General features: G+C 49.2%; 6 protein-coding genes and 2 non-coding genes across 8 annotated transcripts; 3 read left to right on the top strand and 5 right to left on the bottom strand.

Annotated features, from left to right (window-relative positions):
- Window positions 1-290: 290 nt before the first annotated feature.
- On the bottom strand, window positions 291-812 carry YALI1_B00336g (uncharacterized protein; the record flags this gene model as incomplete). Its single annotated transcript, XM_068281893.1, has 1 exon — window positions 291-812. The coding sequence occupies one exon, from the start codon at window positions 810-812 to the stop codon at window positions 291-293; it is 522 nt and encodes a 173-aa protein (XP_068137994.1).
- Window positions 813-1,510: 698 nt separating this feature from the next.
- On the top strand, window positions 1,511-2,680 carry YALI1_B00329g (uncharacterized protein; the record flags this gene model as incomplete). The annotated part of the gene is made up of 1 exon (XM_500342.3): window positions 1,511-2,680. One exon carries the CDS (start codon window positions 1,511-1,513, stop codon window positions 2,678-2,680), a length of 1,170 nt encoding a protein of 389 aa, XP_500342.2.
- A 1,777-nt stretch (window positions 2,681-4,457) lies between these two features.
- Window positions 4,458-4,576, bottom strand: YALI1_B00298r. The gene has a single exon (XR_002432070.3). It is a non-coding gene; the product is annotated as a 5S ribosomal RNA (ribosomal RNA).
- A 4-nt stretch (window positions 4,577-4,580) lies between these two features.
- On the bottom strand, window positions 4,581-4,661 carry YALI1_B00297r. Its single transcript has one exon. It is a non-coding gene; the product is annotated as a tRNA-Glu (tRNA).
- A 1,003-nt stretch (window positions 4,662-5,664) lies between these two features.
- YALI1_B00280g (uncharacterized protein) lies at window positions 5,665-6,414 on the bottom strand (the record flags this gene model as incomplete). The annotated part of the gene is made up of 1 exon (XM_500341.1): window positions 5,665-6,414. One exon carries the CDS (start codon window positions 6,412-6,414, stop codon window positions 5,665-5,667), a length of 750 nt encoding a protein of 249 aa, XP_500341.1.
- Window positions 6,415-7,066: 652 nt separating this feature from the next.
- YALI1_B00273g (uncharacterized protein) lies at window positions 7,067-8,806 on the top strand (the record flags this gene model as incomplete). The annotated part of the gene is made up of 1 exon (XM_500340.1): window positions 7,067-8,806. The coding sequence occupies one exon, from the start codon at window positions 7,067-7,069 to the stop codon at window positions 8,804-8,806; it is 1,740 nt and encodes a 579-aa protein (XP_500340.1).
- Window positions 8,807-9,428: 622 nt separating this feature from the next.
- On the bottom strand, window positions 9,429-10,220 carry YALI1_B00242g (uncharacterized protein; the record flags this gene model as incomplete). Its single annotated transcript, XM_500339.4, has 1 exon — window positions 9,429-10,220. One exon carries the CDS (start codon window positions 10,218-10,220, stop codon window positions 9,429-9,431), a length of 792 nt encoding a protein of 263 aa, XP_500339.2.
- Window positions 10,221-12,955: 2,735 nt separating this feature from the next.
- YALI1_B00214g (uncharacterized protein) lies at window positions 12,956-14,200 on the top strand (the record flags this gene model as incomplete). The annotated part of the gene is made up of 1 exon (XM_500338.3): window positions 12,956-14,200. One exon carries the CDS (start codon window positions 12,956-12,958, stop codon window positions 14,198-14,200), a length of 1,245 nt encoding a protein of 414 aa, XP_500338.3.
- Window positions 14,201-14,302: the final 102 nt, after the last annotated feature.

Raw genomic sequence — 14,302 nt, 5'->3', positions numbered from 1 at the left:
TCCTGAACAGTGCTGGTTTTTGTCTCTCAGTTCGGTTCAGGTTCGTATTGTATGAATGTTAACTGCAATGTCGCATTGACACTGGTGGAGGTGTATAACGGAGATGCCTGGGGGATGGAAACTATCGGAACGGCTTGTATAATGCTCGCTTTATCCTATTTGACTGCTGTATGTTCAATTTGTTGCATATTTCATTTTCCCTGATTTCTACGCATTTACGGTAAATAAATCTTGAAAAAAACAAAACAATAATACATATAAACCAACACAGTAGATACTCTAGGCAAAGACTACAGCAAGATTGCTTTTACCCCTGAGCCCACCGTGATATTAGACGGCTCCGATATTGGTTTCACTACGTGCATCTGAGCTGTTGAGCGGGTGGTGGGGGAGGGGAGCTGGCTGTACCAATTACGAATAACACAGTGGTACGAACAATACAATGGTATCAGCAACTGTTCAGTCCTGTTGACCAAACCAGTCAACGGAAACACAAACATTCCCTTCTTGGCAACGGTTTCAGGTGGCAACGGTTTCGGGTACCCCAAGCAACTCCCCTGCCTATCGGTACATGCCAAGCCGGGTCCAACGGCGAATCGCTCGAGACCCTGCTTGTGCCGTTCAGGGGCGCGAGTGGGCAATGAGTGGCTTGCCAATGGGCGCGGCGCGAGCAGGTCTCTGATTAGATTACCGATGTGAAACAGCACAACACCCTTGTGCTCCAGAGTTTGTCCTCTGCCGTCTGGCAAACGGCTCGAACTCTGATTACAACAGTGCGTGAGATAGCTGTCGATAAGTGATTGGCGGTCCATGGAGGACAGAGCCTACCGAGGGTGTGAGGGAGATGGTAGGCATGAGTTATTTCTTTGCTAGTTCGCCAACTTACTCAAGTGGTACTGACTCCTTATCACGCCGACTCCTTATCCTGCTGACTCATTATTATACTCACCACGTCGCAAATGGCTCAGATTTGCCGTCTGTATCGGTCATCACATGGGTTCTGCTGAAGCTTCAAGGCCGCCATTGTCCATCTATGACGATCCTCCACCAATAACACCTCGGGATTAGCTTTCAGTTTGGTTCCGTCGTCGGATCGTGAACTTTGGCGTTGGTGAAATATCGCGCTCGATCAAGTCGGAATTTGAGGATCCAATTGAGGATCATCGAGTCCGGGAACAGCTCTCCTTCTCTCAGTCACTTGGTCACCTCTAATTCACCTCTAATTCACCTCTAATTCACTTCTGGATCACCTCTAGATCACCTCTGGATCACCTCTCCGCCTCGAGAAACCTGCATATTGCTGAAAGAGGTGGTCAAAGGTGGAGAAGTGCCGTGCGAGGAGTCGAGATGAGAGGCTGGGACGCTAATTCCATCTCAACAATGAGGGGAGGAGAGATAGAGGGCAATATAAATACCCGACTGTACTGTCCATGTCAGCTCAGTATCGCTCAGTACGCTCATCATCTGATAACTCTGGCCCCACCTCTGGCTCAATCTCCACCATCACCTCATGCTTCTCTCAAACACCATTGTCGTCTCGGTCCTGGCCGCTATTGCTGCTGCCGCCCCGGCCACCTCCAAGGTGGTTCAATTCCCCGTCACTCGGCACTCCAACCCCAACAAGGCCCCCTCGCAGTTCCTACAGAAGGTGTCGACGCCGTCGGTCACCGTCACCAACAAAGAGTACTGGTACTCGGTTGCGCTCCAGCTGGGCTCCCCCGCCCAGAACTTCAACGTTCTGCTCGACACCGGCTCCTCCGACCTCTGGGTGTACGCCTCCAATGATACCCAGGACTGCGAGAACAACGCCTGCGCCTTCACCGGTACCTTCAACGCCGACCAGTCATCCACCTACCAGTTCCTGAACGACGACTTCAGCATCCACTACGTATCCGGCAGCTCCGTGGGCAACTGGGGTACCGACACGCTGCATATCGGAGGTGTCTCGCTCACCGACTTCCAGTTTGCCGCCGCAGCCTCGGCGGGAGGAGGACAGGGAGTTCTGGGCATCTCTCTCCAGGGCTCCGAGTCCGTGCCGCCCGGAAACCAGTACGAAAACTTCCCTCTCAAGCTCAAGAGCGACGGCTACATCGACAGGGCCGTCTTTTCGCTCTATCTAGACGACCTGTCTTCCTCCACCGGAAACCTGCTCTTTGGAGGAGTCGACAAGGCCAAGTACGAGGGCGATCTGGCGGTTCTGCCCCTCACCAGTTCCGCAGCCTTCCAGGTCGCCTACTCCGGAATTTCGGTCGGCCAAAACTCCTACGGAGGCGGTAACGCGGTGCTCGACTCTGGAACCTCGTACACCTACATTCCCGACCAAGACTTCCAGCAGCTGGCCCAGGACCTCAACTTCCAGGAGACAGATCAGAGCACCGGCCTGCCCATCATTGACTGCGACTCCAACGAGCCTGTGACCTTCTCTTTCGACGGTAAGGACATTGTCGTGCCCTCGTCTCAGATGGTTATTCCCCTCTCCACCCTGGTGGGCGACGACTCCGAAACCCAGTGCGTATTTGGAATCCAGTCCGCCGCCTCCACCCAGGACTACGTGCTCTTTGGAGACACCTTCCTGCGAGCTGCCTACGTGGTCTACGACCTTGACCAGGAGCAGGTTGGTATTGCCCAGGCCAAGTACACCTCCGAAATCGACATTCAGCCTGTTTCTGGATCCATTTGAGCAACAAAAACTCTTTCCAACAAAAGCCCTGACAACTGACGTTCCTTCCCGCCTTAAACTGGATCCTGGCTCTTCCTTCTATATTTGTAATACTTGAATACATTCCCTCGCTTAAACCGCCTTGGAACATTTCGTAATATTATGGTGTTACTCTGATTCTCGTCATTTACAGCTTTCATGATATAAAAATGATCGTAATAATCTTTTTATTGTTGCAGTGATGGTGGATCTCAGGACAACGCTTCAATTCGAACATTGAGATTGATTAGCTACCAGCAAAAATACGGATGAGAAAAATACCGAGATGAGTGGCTCAGAAAAGGTGTGCTTTTCTCTCTACTATTCTACTTGTGCTAATGAAGGACGGAGAATGTTCGACTTGATTTTTTTAACATGCAGCTCGGTTCGCATTTATGCACGAATTATTGAGATATTGGAGTTTCTGTTGCTCTCAAACCAAATTAGGGAGTTTCAAAAGTGTCTTACTAATCGCCACAATGCCTCAGTACCATTTTAATATCCTCTTCCAGAGCCTTGTATCCGATTTATATTTCTGACTTTCTACACCTTCATGCGCAGGGGCATTTTCGTGCATTTATGATGTAGTTCGTACAGTTATCATGCAGTTTATACATTTTTATGTACCTTTTTTGTCATATAAACTCCCCTTGACCCTCTTCTTTTCCATCAGAATCAGACTCAGTACACTCTCAGTTGTTCTGGAGACGGAGGTGCACTTAATAGCCTGCTGGGGTGCGGACCTGATAAGCAGACCTGTCTACAAGACAGCTAGCTTTCACGGATCTGTCGTCCGCTAGAGTTGTTTGGGTAATGTAATGAGATTCCAGAATCCCAAGTGTCGGTTAAGAAGCCAATGACGCGTTTATTGCACGAGCCTAGGGTGACAGCTTCTGGTTGAGCGTTTGAACTTACATTTGTTGTCGGCGGCGAATTCACGTTTGCCCGAGCCAAGTGTCAGTAAGTCCGTGATATGAGACCGGTATAAGCCAGGGAAATTGAGCCGCAGCCACCGACAGAGTGGCTAAAGGATGAGATCCCTTTTGAGAGACTGATACACACGCGCATTGACAGGGTGGAACTTCTATGTGAGAGGTGAAGAGCCAAGCTGAAATGCTAGGGCTGTTACGCCAGTCACCAGAGCAGAAATTCCAGAATCAGAACGAAGGCCATAACCGCCAAAGAGCATAGCTTAGTCCGAGGAGCAGTAAGAAGTCGCAGACGAGAGCAAAGTGCAATGAGTGCCAAACGCGTCATACGTCAATAAGTCCGATGAAAAATCAGAACGTACGCCCAAAGAGAACCGCCAGAGCCAGTACCAAAGCCACGGGCAAGAGTCGGTAAGTCTTTCAAGGCAGTGCTAAACATCGTGAGAGCGCCAGAATGGTCAAAGGGCCCATAAGAACTTCAAGTCAATCAGGGCCAGTTTCGCTATTCAAGAGTAGGCAGTGAACCCCTTACTGAAGATGTTACTGGCTGGACCTCTTACCGAGGATGTATAATGGTTGAGCCTGTTTATCTAGTTTTTCAGAAGAATATGTGAAATTCTGAACCTCTCGGGTTAATAAATCATGGACCAAAGAATCCCATTCAAAATTTTATTTGTAGTTTTAGAAATGCAGTAAAAAATACTAAAAATGTAGAAAAAATTATAATGAAAAAATAGAAAAAAATAGAAAAAACAAAAGAAAACCAAAAACATACATACTGGCTCAGCTCAAGAAGATTCTACTCAAACTCGTACCTCATGTGGCAAAAAGATTACAGCACCCAGGATTCTCGTATGGTCTCCCACTACAATACTAACTAGGCTCTCTGGTGCTTGACTATGGCTGATCGGACGGGAAGCCGTATTTTCACCAGGATATGGCCGTAACCACGCCTCCAATACGGGGAATCGAACCCCGGTCTCCACGGGTCTCAACTTGAGAGCGTGATGTGATAGCCCCTACACTATATCGGATTTTTCTTTTTTAAAAATGTTGGGCTCTACACTGTGAAATGGATTAGTCAGCGAAATAAAAAAAAAAAAGAAATTTTTTGCTATGTCAGTTTTAACTAGTCTGTAGTGTTTTGGCTGGGGGAGCAGTGCTTGTGGCTTTGTATGTTTCTTACAGAATCCTTTCTGTCCAAATAGAAGCAGTTGGTGCTATCGTATCGGTTCAACTACTTTTCAACTATTCAATAACTATTAGATAACCAACTTACACCTATTAGTTGACAAGTGGGACACATTCTAGCATTGTGGGTGTACTCGTTCTACCCGTAACGGCACCTTAGTGGTGTCATTACTTCTTGCTTTATCATCTTGAGCACCCAGTCGAAGATATTTATTCTCAGCTGTCATCAATTCGACTTAGTGATACTGTGCCGTTGGATATATAGTGAGCTTCGGCTGTGGGTTTGAGAGCTGCTCAAAAACGGAGTCCTTTGTACGGCCTTTACCGTATCTACTCACTCCTGAACCCGTCGCTTTTTTGTTTATACCTCATCGTAATATACATTTGTTCCATATCAGCTAGTAGCCATATAAATAGGAGACGAGCGTGGAGGCCGAATTCCTGCACTTTGCAATGAGACCACTCGCCTGTTCATGGAGACGGTATTGGAAGCCTGACAGATCAGAAGATGATACTCTGGGAGATCACAGCGCAAGATAGAGAGGAGACCTAACTCCAGAGAGTCACCCATTCAGACACTAGAAATTATACCACCTCGGAGAGTGTGACAGTGGTGGGCAATGTTCCACTGTCTCCTGCTGTGGCGTATGTCTAAGCCGCTATGTGGAGCTGGGCGTTCTAGTCGAACATGTGGTGCACCTGTCAGTGTTGCCGAATCCAGTCTAAAACCCAGCTGTCACTGTTTCAGATCTTGTTGCGATTCCCGTCTCATGTTATCGTCAGGAATCCACAACTTGATGTCGACGTTGCCTCAACCTGTCATGATAGATTCCTCAATCCGTCTCGCTATCTCCACTGGATTCTCGGCTTATAGCCCTCAATAGCACTGGCCTTATCCTTACTACTCATGTCCTCCAACGACTCGTAGTCTGGCTCCACGTCATTCTCGTCGTCCTCGCGCTCTCTCAGCGAAATCTCCTGGATCTCCTTGCCCAGCTTGGTGATCTCGTCTCCGTTGGCAGGAATGTTCATCCTAGCGAGCTCGGGGTCCTTGAGCGACATCTGCGTGAACCCCTCCACAATCTCAGCCATGGATTTGCCCTGCTGGGCGTCCGACGTCAGTTCCTCCAGCAGGATGATGCTGCCCTCGTACTGTTTGCACGAGCCATAGTCGCCCCAGATGCTGCCTCGCAGGTCCAGAGGGTCCGACGACAGCTGTGCACGATAAAACTGGCTCGCCTGGTAGTGCTGCTTGCTGCAAAAGGTCCGCAGATACGCCCACGGCACGTCAAACTTTTGGTTCTGGGCCAGCGTGCCGAGAATCTTGTTTTTGCCCGACGCAGACTTGGGCACCAGTCCGCACGGAGGGTACCCGCAGATGTGTTCGTAAGTGCGTTCGCCAACCAGCTCGTCGTACACCTCGGGGGTGAGGTATCGCGACGCGTACTTGAAGGTCTGGATGTCGGTTTTCTTCGCCGACAGAGCCTCGATCACGGCGATCGTGATGAGTGCAGAAAGCTGCAGGTTTGGCGGCTCAGACCCCGTGTTTCCAAACCGAGTTCGTAGCTTTTCGATTTCCTCGCGTAGTTGCAACATGAATGTGTGGGGGTTGTTGTGGGTGGTGTGATTACGCGTCAAATGGGGTGTATTTGAAGCCGTTTGAAAAATTGCGGTCGTTTGGTTGCCGTCGTGGATGTGATTATCGGCGGTTTCGTGATTTTCTCGATTTTTTTCCGATTTTTGCGGTTTTTTTTTACCGCCACTCTCAATCGTGTTGCTGTCGTCTGCCTTGCTAGGTGGTCAAGATGCTGAGTTTAAATGGTCTGCAACAGAGACCAGTGACCCGCATTGCAGCCAGACGTACGTTAATACGACAAGAGACGGGGGGACAACTGGAGGACCATGTAGAGAACTAGGGAGATATCTCAATACACAAAACGACCTTGCTTGGTCAGCACATCAGATTGCCACTTTCAGAATTCGATTTCGACCAATATTGCGGTTTCTGGAGAAGTTTTTAGCACAAAGTATTAATCCGGTGTAGATTTGTAATTTTGATCAGAAAAGTTTCAAACATGAAGCTGCTGACTAATTCAACGTCTTATAACGTCCACATTCAGCTTTTTACTCTCTAATCCCCACCAATTACCGCCCACATCCACCCATGTATTTCCCTCTCACTATTGACGTCAGGCAGATGGAAACTTTAATTTGATGTCATCTCCTATTCACTGCAAAATCCCCCACAATGCGAAGGCGAACCAACACGTCGGCGAAAAGCGACCGAATACGTCCGCGGCGGTCTCTGTCGTCTCCGTCGCGTCCGCGGCTGTCGTTTTCAGACTTTGAGGGGTTTGAACGGCCCGAAAACCCGCCGGTTCCACGCTCATTATGGGACTATCTCCAGGTGCACCTCCAGGGCGAACAGCCGTACACCGAGGAGAAAAATGAGCACCTGCTGTCGCTTATCAAGGTGCCGCTGAATCTGGAGATGATCATGGCCTTTGGATTTCTCACTTGCCTCGACTCCTTCCTCTACACGGTCACAATCATGCCTCTCAAGGTGGCCTCAGTACTATGGGGCATAGCCAAACGTCGGTCGACCCGCCACGTGACCATGACCAACATGAGCGACATCATCAAGGCTGTGGTTGTCATTTCGACAATGACCTTCCTGCTGCTCATTGACACCTCCAAGCTCTACCACAACATCAGAGGCCAGAACGCCATGAAGCTCTACGTCATGTTCAACGTGCTGGAAATCACAGACAAACTGTGTGCGGCTTGGGGTCTGGATGTGCTGGAGTCGCTCTTTTCCGCAGGCACCCTCAACAACTACCAGCGACTCGCGACATACATGGGTCTGTACATGGCTTACTCGGCTGTGCATTCAGGGGTGCTGCTGTACCAGATTGTGACCCTCAACGTGGCCGTCAACTCGTACTCCAACGCGCTGCTGACCCTGCTGTTGTCCAACCAGTTCAACGAGGTCAAGTCGACCGTTTTTAAGCGGTTTGAACGCGAGTCTCTGTTCCAGCTCACCTGTGCAGATATCACCGAGCGGTTCCAGTTGTGGGTGCTACTGGTGTCCATCGGACTCCGGAACGTGGTCGAGGTCTCCAATACGGGTCTCGTTCCATCGTCGTGGTCGGGCTGGAATCGATGGCTAGGGGCTCTGCTGGGTCCTGCTCTAGTGGTGCTGGGCTCCGAAGTCGCTGTCGACTGGCTCAAGCACTCGTACATTGCGAAATTCAACAATTTCCGTCCCAGAGTGTACCGCAAGTTTCTGGACGTGCTCACTCAGGACTATCACGAGCATGCATTCAATGACCAGCTCATTACTCGACGAATGGGCCTTCCTACCACGGCTCTGGCGTGCGTCTTCATGCGCATGTGCTACCAGAGCTACCAGATTCTTTTCGAGTCTGGAGAGTCGCGTTTTGTCAAGGGAACGCCTACAGTCAGTCCCCAACTGAGAGAGACATTGGCACAGGTGGACACAAAGTTCGTCAACAACGTGTCCGTTTCTGAGATTGCCCAGGCCACAAGGACGTTTTTCAGCTCGTTGTACAACGGCACATCGCCTCTGGTGTCGTTTTCTTCCAACATTATCCCTGTGTGGGCGAAATTCGACATTTACTATGTGACGTATCTGCTGACGATGATTCTGGTGTTTGCGCTTGTGTTTGCCGTACTGGTCATCTTCAAGTTGTTTCTGGGCCTCACCTTGTTGAGGTACAGTCACAGCAAGAGAAGACGACAGAAGCGAACGTTTGACGAGATGGAAAAGAAGAGATCTGAGTCAATCAAGGACGATTATCTGCCTGGAAAGACGAGGGGGGGACAGGGCGTGATTGAGCTGACGGACGATATGCAGCAGGGTCTGTACAGCGACGGGGAGGAAAAGAAGGAGAAGCAGCACAAGAAGAAGGTGGTGGAGCTGCAGAATGTCAGCAGGTTTGATATGGTGAGCAAGAGGATTTGGTAGCCGAGTGCGGCGAGTGTTCCAATGAAGCGTAGCCTTGGCTACCCGGGGCACCATTCCTCCACTAGCTCGCATACCTCCCATATTTATTTATTTTATGAGCATTTTTAATGATTGGTCATGTGACCGCAGAGATGTATTGCTGTGTCATGCCTTCTCCAGCAGTTCTTGCAAGTCATACGTCTGAGCTGAAACAATCAGATCGCGGTGTTTTCGAGTTGTAGATGGTCTTCAGGGCTTCCCTGAAGAGAATTATCACCGACAGTTTGTCCATATCTCTGGTTGGATCACAAGATACTGTCACTCCAGTCACGACCAGCCAGTAGTACCAAGAGGTGTTTGATTGAACGCTAGACATTCGTCGGTACTGTACTCCAATCTCAAGCTTTTTGCCAGTCGACACTTCTCCTTCCCTCGACTTGCCCTCTCTACTGCCATCGTCAATGACAAACTACACGCCTCTCACCCATTAATCATTCAATCTATTATATACACTTATGGTCTATCTGCTGTGTGCGCATAGTTAACGAGGGACTCAGCAAAGTGACACCAATCGTCTCGCTTTCATTCGGTTAGGTGGCCGCAGTGATCCTCCAAAAGAAGTCAGCCGCTTCGCACCTACTTCTTAGAGGGAGGGAGGCACCTCCTCGCCCTTCTCCTCAGCCAGTCGCTTCTCGAGCTTCTCAAACTCCTCGAGAGAAACCTTCTCCTCGGGATCGAGGAACTGCTCGACACCAGTCACCTCCTCGACGTAGTGCATGAGCATGCTCTCGATACCGTTCTTGAGGGTGACGGCTGAAGAGTCACAAGATCGGCAGGCGCCCAGCAGCTTGAGGTGCACGACGCCGGTGTCCTCGTCAAAGCCTCGGAATGCAATGTCGCCACCATCTTCCTGGATGGCCGGTCGGATTCGGGTTTCGATGAGCTCCTTGATCATAGACACAACCTCGGAGTCGTCGTCACAGGGAGCCGTATCCTCGGCGGCGGTGGTGCCCTCCATGACAATGGGGGCGCCGGCAGTGATGTGTTCGGTGAGAATGGAGAAGACCTCGGGCTTGAGGGTGTTCCAGTGGGTGTCCTGGGCCTTTTCGACGGTGATGAAGTCGGATCCGAACATGACCGATCGGACGCCGTCTACACCAAACAGCTTCTTGGCCAGTGGGGACGAGTGGGCCTCTCGGCCGCTGGTAAACTCGACGGTGTGGCCCTCGGGGAGAATCTGGACCGAGGGCAGGAACTTGAGGGCGTCCTCGTTGGGGGTGGAGGCCGTCTGGATGAACATGGTTCTGTGGAGGCTGGGGAGCTTGCCGGCGGCGATCTGGGGCCGCAGAGCCGGCTGTGTGAATTGTCGCGTGAGAGCGAGTCGAACGGCGGGTCGCTGGGCCCGGTTCATGAGTCGCACGGCGTTTCGGAGCATTTTGTGTTGTGTGGTGGAGATGAAAAGTGGTGGTGGACTTGGTGTTATAAGTCTAGTGGTGATAATTTAAACTTTGCTCGTGCATGGGAGGTGAATTGGAGAAAAGAAGATAGAGTGCCTTGAAGTGGGTCAATATTAGAGCTATGAGGACTTTAAATATATATTGTTGATCACTAATACGAGATAAATCCATTGGTAGTTTCAGAATTCCGATAGACCCATTATTTACTCGACTACTTACTCCATCCTATCATCTTCCCCGGCTTGTATTACACAAGTTCAAACTCAAATTTGTAATCTTTGCCACTCGCCAAAAAGTTCGATAGCAATCCGATTTGAGCCGGAAAAGAAGGAATATATGCTGATTTTGGCGATGGAATCTGTTTCCAACCTTGAAAATCGCCTTTTCCCCCTCATAATCCCCCCAAATCTGCCCTTTTGCCAATTAACCTCATCCGGTTATGCACCGCAATCTCGCCCTGCACATCTACTCCCAACCAAAAAAAATATGCATTCTTACATAATCCCAAAGAGCCGCGCGGTGATTGGCTGCAGCGGCAAAGAGGACTCTCAATTCAAGGTGCTGGCGCTGGGTTCGCTTTCTCCCCGCAATCGTCGTTGCTACATGTGACCGCAATTGCTTGCTCCGAATCTAAACTCTGTTTGCTTAGTAAGCGTACTGCTGGGAGTTCACAGGACTGTGATGGCCGAGTCGGAGCCGAGATGTAAGACAGAGGCTCCAGGGCTTGGTCGAGAAAGCTGGTGGGAATTGGGTGGTTTATTTGGGCTTGAATTGGTCGGTTTAGTTGGTATTTCGACTTTCAGGTCACCATTTAAAGAATTGGTGCTGCTGAAGAGAGTGCCAACGATAGGTAAATAGCTAGACCAGAAAGGAGATGAGAGTCGAAACTGAACAAAAGGAGAGCTCGACCGCACATGGTGATAATACCGTCTAACGTGGGTCTAGACATGTTTTTGTGGGAGAAAAACAATGATGTTAATGAAGTACTCACTAGAGCCATTAACCTGAGGTGTGAGTTAGTTCAACTGAGCTGTACCGTTGTCAGTCTACTTGTATGTTTCTGAGTGCTGATGAAGAAGAGAAGAGAGACATTGGGGAAACAAGGCGGATATATAGAGTGGGAAATCTGTCTGTGTAACTCATGCAGACTTTCTGATTGGGCAAATCAAAACAACACGGGCTGGATTGAAAGTGATATTGTCATTAGTGTTTGGTGGACTGCAGGTGCGTGCATATGAAGGTCGTAGGAGTATTGGAACGGGCTGAAATTTTGAATGTAGAGGTAGATGTGACGTATGTGAAATAGATTTCAATTTCAGTTCGTCATAGGGTTCAATTTCTCTTTTCGACTCGATAAAAAACTGTATATTCGACAAGTTATGTGACATTTCCAGCCCCGCTCGTATTTCGGATATATGTCAGATAAGATGTTATCTGTTGTCTACATTTAGGTAACTCAACGGAAGTGTGAATTGACAAACACATCTCTGCTCAGGCTAGATTATTCAGATTCGAAATTTGAAAGAAGAAACGGAATCAGCATGTGCACATTACCATACAAAAGTGTCGTTATTTTTGCAATATCGTGCCTCAACATGAAGTGGTGAAATCAAGCGTATGTATATACAGCCTTACTCGTGTTCAGAGCGAGGCATGTTCCACGTCCAATCTGATCTTAAGCATCAATGTATATATAATATATAGGACTATATCTTTTAATATATATATATATATATATATAGTTTTTTTGGAAACACTACTATAAAGGTATGTTTAATGTTGGCTCAGGTGAATTGCCTGATTGAGAAGCGAATGGACCAGCTTCTGGTCTCAATGAGAGCTATTATAGACGCCAAGTTGAATTCAATCTCTAATTTGCCCGTCTTGTGTCTGAGAACAACGACGTTGGAAATGGACGATGACATTGTATCTAAGAGAAAATCCCTGTCCCTCACCAAGAACAAGAAAAGCGTCAATGATGCAGATACGGAATTGATACTTGTGATTAAGAAATGGTGATAGCTCTCTTTAGTTTCAGGTATCCAGACTGCAACCATTGACTCTAGCGTCAATGCAGACTGTGGACCTCTTCCCGACGTACTTGGTTGGTACAGTAGTCGCTGATGAAATCCGTATAAGGAGCTCATTACCGACCCAGCAGATAACACAGCCGAGAACCAATCAAACCCGAAAGTTGACCAGAGATTCCCCAACCCATTTCTACACTTTCAATCCAGCTTTCTTGATATGACAAAAACTGCGCATCCCGAGTAGCATTGTCAGCCGCATCCGCAACAACAGTTACAGACATAAACGAAAGTTCACGTGATTGATCCCTTCATTTCCCGTGACTCGTTCGATGACTCTTTCGCGGCTAAGACAAGTTTCACGCTAAGGCTCTACTTGTACAGTAATTATGCTGCCTATTTGTACAGCATGTACTGTCGTAAATGTGCACCACATGTCGTCGGGAAAGTGTCCAGTTTGGTGGGCAGAAATAGTTTACGTTAGCACAATACAAGTAGCGCTTGAATCGACACATTCAACACTTGCAAACCCCAGCCATTATCATGTTCACGTGCCCTCGTTGTAGGGTGCTTTGTCATCATATCAAATAAGGTTTGGGAGAATGCATGCGGTTAATTACTAGATCCGACGATAAGTAGATGGTCCGGAGACACTCCAGAGTCGTCGTCAACACTCCATCTACGCCATGTCCACAATCACCTCGCTTCTCGACACCGATCTGTACAAGCTGACGATGCAGGCAGCTGTTTTGCAGCACTTTCCCGCGGCACAGGCGACTTTTCTGTTCAAGAATCGAACACCATCCAAACAGCTCAACGACGACGCGATTGAGTGGCTCAAGAGCGAGATTGCGGCGCTGGGCGAGCTTCGATTTACTGAGGACGAGATTGTGTTTCTCCAGAAGCATGTCGGCTTCCTGCCAGCCGAGTACTTTGAGTATCTCAAGACGTGCCAACTCGATCCGGCAGCCCAGGTCAAGGTGACCGTCAACACAGAAGGACACCTGGAAATCGAGGTCAATGGCCCCTGGAAAGACACAATTTTGTACGAGATTCCGCTGCTGGCGCTGGTTTCGGAAGCGTACTTCAAGTTTGTCGACAAGGACTGGAGCTACGACGGACAGAGTGAACTGGCGGCCACCAAGGCCCAGGAGCTCATTGCCCAGGGCTGTGCGTTTTCCGAGTTTGGCACCCGACGCCGACGTTCCCTCAAGACCCACGATATCGTCATTGCCGGTATTCTGGAGGGTCTCAAATCCGCCCAAGGCAACGGTATCTTCACAGGAACCTCCAACGTCTACCTGGCCAAGAAGTACAATCTCAAGCCGATTGGAACGGTGGCACACGAATGGATGATGGGCGTGGCTGCAGCTACGGGCGACTACTCTACAGCCAACCTGCGGGCCATGGAGTTGTGGATCCAGACGGTTGGAGACGCCAACGCAGGGGTGGCTCTCACAGACACGTTTGGAACGGAATCATTTCTCCTGGACTTCAACAAGCCGCTCACAGACATTTACAACGGCGTGCGGCAGGACTCTGGCGATCCCCTGGAGTACACGAAGCTATTGGGCGACCACTACAAGCAGTTGGGATATGAGCCCATGTCCAAGGTGATTGTGTACTCGGATTCGTTGGACGTGGAAAAGTGTGGCAAATACAAGGCTGCCGCTGCCGAGAACGGGCTCAAGGCTGCCTTTGGAGTGGGCACTTTCTTCACCAACGATTTCAAGCGGCTCAGCGATGGACAGAAGAGCACTCCTCTGAACATTGTCATCAAGATCCAACAGCTCAACGGGCAGTCGTGTATCAAGCTATCCGACAATCTGTCCAAGAACATGGGTGATCCCGAGACCGTTGAGAGGGTTAAGCGGGAGCTTGGGTATGTTGAGAAGGGGGATGTGATTGACGAGTCCAAGCGGTGGAATTGATGTACTCGTATGTACTGTAGATGCAATTGCTAGAAAGTAGATAATAGATGAGTGGTGTTTTCGATTGTGATTTCGACTGTGATTTCGACTGTAATTTCGACT

Source organism: Yarrowia lipolytica, chromosome 1B (assembly GCF_001761485.1).
Source record: "Yarrowia lipolytica chromosome 1B, complete sequence".
NCBI lineage: Eukaryota > Fungi > Ascomycota > Dipodascomycetes > Dipodascales > Yarrowia > Yarrowia lipolytica.
Note: the sequence above shows the minus strand (reverse complement) of the source record. Positions and strands in the feature narration are given on the sequence as shown.